Source organism: Lygodium microphyllum, chromosome 25 (genome assembly GCF_053477565.2).
Source record: "Lygodium microphyllum isolate KBCC chromosome 25, Lygodium_microphyllum_v1.1.10, whole genome shotgun sequence".
Classification (NCBI taxonomy): Eukaryota; Viridiplantae; Streptophyta; class Polypodiopsida; order Schizaeales; family Lygodiaceae; genus Lygodium; species Lygodium microphyllum.
Genome location: NC_141159.1, coordinates 60,085,622 through 60,093,352, shown reverse-complemented (window position 1 = coordinate 60,093,352; position 7,731 = coordinate 60,085,622). Strand labels below are relative to the sequence as shown.

General features: G+C 40.5%; 1 protein-coding gene across 1 annotated transcript; it reads right to left on the bottom strand.

The window, feature by feature from the left end:
• Window positions 1–437: 437 nt before the first annotated feature.
• LOC148014276 (zinc finger CCCH domain-containing protein 14-like) lies at window positions 438–4,047 on the bottom strand. Its single transcript, XM_087666638.1, has 3 exons — window positions 3,507–4,047; window positions 2,522–2,582; window positions 438–1,402 (listed from the first exon to the last, which is right to left on the bottom strand). The coding sequence occupies exons 1-3, from the start codon at window positions 3,691–3,693 to the stop codon at window positions 580–582; spliced, it is 1,071 nt and encodes a 356-aa protein (XP_087522764.1). The 5' UTR covers window positions 3,694–4,047; the 3' UTR covers window positions 438–579.
• Window positions 4,048–7,731: the final 3,684 nt, after the last annotated feature.

Below are 7,731 nucleotides of genomic sequence, written 5' to 3'. Positions count from 1 at the left end.
ATGGACCTTAAAGACACTCAACAGAGAGTCACACTGATTTTCAACAAAAATTATGCTGACAATCTTTTCTTCGTTAGACCTGTTGCAACCACCCATGACCTGCTGGATTTCCAGAACTTGTAAAACAGTAAGAACAACATTAATTTTTTACAAATCTCTGCTCTTAACAATCTTTGTTTTTTAGTGAAACAAATTACACTAACAATCTTTAATACATCAGACATAATGCTGCTTTGTTGTGGCCGCCCATTACCTGCTGGCCTCACAAACCTGAGAGACACTCGACAGAGAGCCCCATTGATTCCCTACAAAAAATATGCTCTAACAATCTTTGTTTTTGGTCAAAACAAGTTAAAACACAATATACAGCAGGTGTTATGTCCAGTGAGAACACGACACACAACAGAGATGCTGCTCTAACAATCAATAGGACCAACTGAAAAAACAAACTGGCGTGCATTAGGTCGGTACTGATTTAAAAATTTTACATAAATTTTAAGGATGCAAACCAAAGATACAAAAACTCCTAACTGAACTCTCTACTTGAAATCAACACTGAAGACTTCACTCCAACAGTCACTAGTGGGGGATAGACAGCTGCTGCAATTCATTTGTACCATGTGCAAAGTGGCAGCGATCTCCGAAAGTACATGTTCCTTTGGGAAAATTTTCACATAACTTGGTTTTGTAGTTGTGGGACCCAAAACCACCTGGCTTCATAGGTGTCACATCCTTCTGGAGGAGGAGTTCACGTACCATCATGCTTGCTTGTTTAATCTGATCAAAAGAACCCTCCATTTCAATGTTTTTCAAATTAGGATCTGATTCATGATCCCGAATAGAAAGCTTTGCACCAGTGCTGCGGCAAATAGACCTGGCATTGACACCAGCTTTCCCAATAATCAGACCTGCAAGGGAAGCATCTACACTTATCTTGGCTGTTGACATTGCACCAAATGCAGCTGCAGCTCCAACACCGGGTGGGGTTGGTTCCTGATAGCTCTTGACTGAAACACCAGGAGGAGCTGGCTCCTGACTGCCCCTTGTAACAAGATGACTCTCAAAGGGACTCGCAATGTTTCTGCCATATGTTGAATGTACACTCCGTTCAGTGGTGTGTAGGCCTTCACCAGGCTTCCTCAGCTCCCTAACACCATGTGCAAAATGGCATTTATCACCAAAGCGGCACCCTTCTGGAGTCTCAAAGTTCTTGCACAGTCGTGACTTGTAGCCCCCAGGCACATGCCCCTGCTCTGAGTGAGATGTCACAAAACCAGAATGTGCATCCTTTCTAGCACCCAGACCCCCAGACCCAGTCAGACTAGACAGACCAATAGAGGCCAAACCACCAGGAACATAGTGAGAAAAATGGCAACCTTCTCCATACGGACATCCAGATGTACTGCCAGAACAAGGAAGTACAAAAGTCATATCAATATCTGAATGGGGTAAAAACAACATGAGATAAAGGGCGTGTGTGCCACACATATCTTGATAAGTATATGCCTTATTTAAAAAACCATTTAACCCAAACAACTGAGCATAGTTAGAAATGTCAATATCCAAATATTTAGAAGCAGCTGAAAAAATCCAGGCAAATCATTCCTGTGCAAGGAAAGTGTGCAGCATACAAATCTACCTTCCAAGACATTACAATATCAACTATTAACAAGTCACCACCAGCTAAATACCAATCATATGATAAACATCTAGACTAAGTTCAGACCACAATAAAGGAACAACTGAAAGAGATTGAACAACATTGCATTCGTCACAAAACAAACACTGAACGGAACCACATGGAAAAATGACACCTATTAACAGGTCTGATTATAAGAATACAGAAGTGCATGTAGCCAACACATAAGAGAGAATTTCTGTCGAAACATCACCGACTCAGTTCAGGAAAGTACACACTATGGGCATCTTGATAATGAACTTCCTTAATAATCTGCAGGATGCTTGCACAGTTATCTCCAATAAGACTGCAACAGTAGACCTTGTTGGAGTAGAGGTCTGTTACTACAATAAATCCATGATACACATCCCTTGCCAGACAGGTGCAAATCCATGCCTCACATCCCTTACCGGGCACAGCCTGGAGTGGAAACTAAAAATCTTCAGAACTTGAAGCTTCCACAACACTCAGATCTGAACCACAGGTAGTTACAGTACAAATAGCATTTACATGGTGGCTTCTCAAGGCATCTTCTTAAGGTCTTTTCTTATACGATCAGCTTTGCACCCCTATTATAAATATGCTGCATGTATTCAGTATATCAGAGGGGGGTGTTCGATTATGAGTGGTAAGCACAACATTTCTAATTCAGACGTAAATCAGTAGCACAACCTCATTTTGGTGCTAGCACTTTTTCCAAAAACTGTTTAACAGAAAGGGTATAATTAATAAATCATACTTAATCCTGGTGGTTCTTCTTATAAAACCAGCACCCTTAAAATTTTGATTCTTAACTTGAAGACATTCATTCTGATTATGTTTTCGATGAGTGAAGATTTAAACCTGAAAAATTTGAGGCAAGCCCTTGATTTGCTTCCTATACCTGTTGACAACGACTCCCTTTCTGCTCCAGAACATTTCCTTTTGTACTTAGTAATTATCTTGAGATCAAAGTTGTACATAATCATTGAATGTTATGGGTACTGATAATTAGGTTCAAAGATCTTTCTTTTACTTACCTGAAAAATTATACAAAAGATGTGAGATTGTGAGTCATATTGTAATAGTTCGTGGTGGAAAAAATCTTTTAGAATGAAATGAGAAAAAAGATACTTAAAGTTTACAAGCCATACTTTAATCCTTGTGCGACTAGAGAATGTAACCGTCTTTGTCTCAGTAATGTTGCAGCTCTATATTCACATTTTGATTATAAAAATGTGTATCATAGGTAAGACTTGGCAACCGGATACAGCTGAATAAACAGCCATGCGGATAGAGGATTCCTTTTTTTTTTTAATTCTACAGTCTAATAACAATCTTTACAGTCTAATAACGAGAATCTTAAGACAATCATACGGCATCACCCTATTGTGAGCATGTGTGCTGCTTTGAGCCACATGGCTTGCCTCTTTTGGGATGTTATTTCTCTCGTATTGCCATGGCACCACACTATGAGCATATAAGCTGCTTGCTTTGCACCACAGCTTGCCCCCTTATGAATGTCAATTCTCTCTTATATCCATCGTAATTTTTAGAAAACTTACACTCTGGTGCTCCTTATACATTGCATATGCATGATTGACAAAGGCATGTCAAGCACAGGGCAAAGTTCCAAGTTTTAGTACATCAAGGACGACTCACTCAGAAGGTACAATATATCAAATTCAGCTACAAAAGCAAAATGGACTTAACCTGACGAGCTTGCAAATAAATCTAACCGTCCTCTACACATGCTGAGAAGCAAAGAATGCACTAACCAGTATACCGAAAAGTAAGAAGATAGGGAAACTACTAACTTAAACATATTCCACAGGAAGAAAAGTCGCACCTGAGTCCAGATTTGGCTTGAGGCGGCCGGCATCTCCCCCGAACGAGGGGAAGCCTTCAGGTACAGAAGGCGCATACCACTTCCGGTCCATCTCAGGCGCACCGCCATAGCCAAGGTAAGCAGCACCGCCACCGCCGTTTGAAAAGCCATCCGAACGATACTTTTTGAGAGGAGGTGCAAGCTCCATGACTGAATCCTTTGCTTCTTACAAGCTGGACGCAGCCTTCCACGCTACGAAAAGAGAACGAAGCTCACACAATTTCAAGCAGAAGAGAGTACAACTGATGCAGCGAGAGAGAGAGAGAGAGAGAGAGAGAGAGAGAGAGAGAGAGATGATGTTCAAACGGCAAGAAGTAACAGTAGCGGAGCAGCTGCTGAGACAGTGGAATCGGAGACGAGAAGAGCCATATGTCGGGGAATCGAAACCCTAAAAGCCAGTGACAGAGAGACAAGGTGGAGAAAGGGAGAGGAAATCCAGGGAGAGAATCTGAGTAGCTTCTCACTTTCCATAGGGAGCAAATCTACGTCTATTTTCAATCTCATCAGAAGCCGATTAATTTTTTATCGTGGCTACCATTGACTGGAATTTAAGTAGCCACTAGGCGCTCCGCGCCTAGACTCGCCGGGCATCAGGGCGCGTGCGATTTTTGAGGGCGGTGGCATGTGCTGGACGCGTGACACCCGTCCCCGCATTCTCTTTTTCTTCTTGTGGGGGAGATGGGGGGCTGCCACGTGGCACCCGTCCCCCACCTCTCCTTAACTAATAGTATAGATGGTTCCGGGCGGTCATCTGGGCGCACGAAACTTGCCTTACATGGTTAGAGCTGTGACACACCCAAGCAAATTCTCCTTCTGTGGCTTTGGGGAAAAACCAAGAACCTCCCATGTGACTTGGAAAGGCTTTTGGTTTTTGGGGAAAACCATTTAAAAACCCCCTTCCAAAAACCCCTATGAGAACTCCTCCCAAAAGTTCTAACAACAAGTTAACTGTGGTTAACTAAACCATCCATGCATTACTAAACTTAGCTTGCATGTACATTGGAGTACCATAGACTCTTACATTCCTAGTTTCTAGACCTTTTTATGATCACTCTGCTTTTGGGCCCATATTTTCCATTGATTAGTCATGGTCTCCTTTCCTATTAGAAGGACTAGCTCTCACCTTATTGTGATATAGAACCCTGCCTTGAACATCACCTTTCAAAACTCTGAACTCTTCTAGCTAGGGGACATGCCCAAAATATATGAAAAGTGTCCTCATTATGTCTCCCACAAAAAGGGTGTAGTGGATTGATTAGGCAATATTTTCCAGTCTTATCTTTCGTAGAGAACTTTGAAGCCAAAGTCTCGAGAATAGCAAGTTGAGATTGTTTGAAAGGATGGACTTGCAAACAATCAATGGACTTGCAAATGCTCTTATGTCTTCCCTTCCAAAGCTTTAGCTCATCCAATGGGAACTACGTGCTCTAGCATTTCTTCTAATTGAGCATCTAACTATCCCCAATGTTTATGTTGCTATATGTGAGGTTGTTGTCCACATGCTCATGGCACTCCCACCTTAATATTTTCTAGTTGTCTAAGCCCTACATCATGTGGGACAGGTCGTACATGCTATTCTTATGGTGATTGTCCATGCTCCTAGAATATTTCCCTATATATCTCAACACTTTTGATGTGTTGTTTGTGCATCTTCTCCTCATTAAGGGTAATATCATGGCTACCCCATCTCACTTGAATCTCCGTATTCAAGAAAAATGTATTTCTTAGACTTAGGATCAAGCTAAAATTAGATAGTATTGAGGGTGAAGTGAGAGGGGGGAAGGAGTAGACAATGGATTCAGAGATTTTCTATATTAATATTTTGCCTTTGTGTATTTGATGGAAAGAATACATTGATGTTCATTGTGAGATTGTCACAAAGTCAACAAATTACTTCTTTTTATAAACTAACCCAAAGTGAGAAGAATTTGTCTTCACATTGTTGATTGATGGTGTAAAGGTGCCTCTTATTAATGAACCACCATGTTTGCAATGGTACATTAAGCTTATTTTTTTCTAAGTAAAGGGGAGTTGTCACATTGTATACATCCCTTTGCTCACAAAAAAGTGTCTCTTATTAATGAATCACCATGTTTGCAATGGTACATTAAGCTTAATTTTTTCTAAGCAAAGGGGAGTTGTCACATTGTATACATCCCTTTGCTCACAAAAAACACAAGTCTTACAAGATTCATAATAAGTCAATATTGGGGGGGGGAAAGAGAGATACACACACAAAACTCTTTTTGGATGCAATGTGTGTCTTTGGGGTCTAATGTTTCTAGAGTTTAATGTGCTTCCCAATTCTTCTTAATTTTGTGGTGCACAATTCTCTATGATATAGACTATTATCTCACTATTGATATGTCAAGTTTGTGTTAATGTTTAGTATCAGAGAGCCCAAAAGTTATTATTATAAATTCTACCATCCATTATTCTAGCCTTCTATTGAATAAATAGTTGGTCATTCATGCTCTATTGAACCTCATACCAAGGGCCTTATTACTTGCAACTAGCAAACAATGATACAAGTCAAGTGGAAGTATAATATACCAAATTATTTTGGAAGGAACTATTCCTTTCAAAACTCATTGTATTCTTTTCAAAACTCATTGTATTCTTTTGAAAGGAACGATTCCTTTCAAAACTCATTGTATTCTTTTCAACACCATTATCTGCAATGTGCAAGTAATATGGCCATGTTATGATTATGTAATTCAAGAGCTAGGCTTACTCCCCTACAAATTGAAAAAAAAAATCCTAGAATAAGTTGTAAGTCTCACGGCCATGTGAGGCTGCACGCATTAAGCTTTTGATCACTCTTAGTCAAATCGGTCTAATCAACATGAAGTATATACATATACTAAAAAGGGCTCCATAAAGAGACTAAAAAGTGGGTAGGGTGCTCACCTTATAAAGGGAACCCTGAATCCAAAACCTAAGTGTAAAAGCAAAAAAAGTGAATAAATGAGCTCATTCTTGTGTGTGCAAATTTGAGAGCTATCTTCTTCTTGCTTCCATTCTATCTTCTTGTGCACCACATTGAGAGCGAGGGAGAGTGAGTGTTATAAGATCCGAGATACATGCTCGACCTTCTTATATAGTTAAAAGATATATGGTGAATATTATGATGGCGCAGAGAGAGAACATATGAGAGAAAAGAAAGATGTAGAGAGAGAGAGAGAGAGAGAGAGAGAGAGAGAGAGAGAGAGAGAGAGAGAGAGATCGACAACACACTAGGGAGTGGAAGATGGGCCAATCCCCCCCTTGTGGAGTTATATTATTGACAAGGAGCAAGCTCCTCCATTACATATAAACCAATTCTCAACTTGTAGATCTTGGGAACAAGATCATGGTTCCTTACACGGTATACAACCGGCTAACACTTGCACAACTTGGAAGTTGGCACCTTTTGATCCTTCTTGAGTCTCTCTTTCTCTCCTACACAATATGTGTAGGGATCTCCTCTTGGAGCTTGATTTCAGCAAAGCTTCCGCAGCACTTGCACAACTTGAGGGTTGGCAAGCTTGAACTTACACAGATCCTTGCACGGTATATAACCGTCGAGCACTTGCACAACTCGAAAATTGGCTCCTTTGATCATCTTGATTTCTCTTCTTCTCTCCTACACAATATGTGTAGGGCTCTCTTCTTGGTGCTTGATTTCAGCAAAGCTTCCACAACACTTTGTGAGACTTGAACCGCTTGCACAAGTCGAAAGTTAACTCCTTTGATCTTCTTGATTTCTCTTCTTCCCTCCTACACAATATGTGTAGGGCTCTCTTCTTGGTGCTTGATTTCAGCAAAGCTTCCGCATCACTTTGTGAGACTCGAACCACCTTCTCTCCTCCTCTTGCATGCATGCAAAGTGATGCTTCCTTCACCTCCTCCACACCCAAGGAGAGTCTCCCTTTTATAGGTTCCAAGAGCTTCTCTCCTTGGAGAGAGACTTCAGTGCCAAGATTGGAAAGGTTGATCCTACACCATAAATTTTAAAATATCTCTCTGTGCGTTGCTTGGATGGAAAAATGTCCAACATAAAAGTTGTGGATCTCGCCGTTTTCGATAAGCCGTAAGAGTCGTTTTTAGTATTGTCTTTCTATTGCGAGATATTTTAAAAATGGATTCACCATGTCTTTTTTAAGAAAAGTAGCTTTTTAAACTCTATTCTTAACTTATGGTCCAT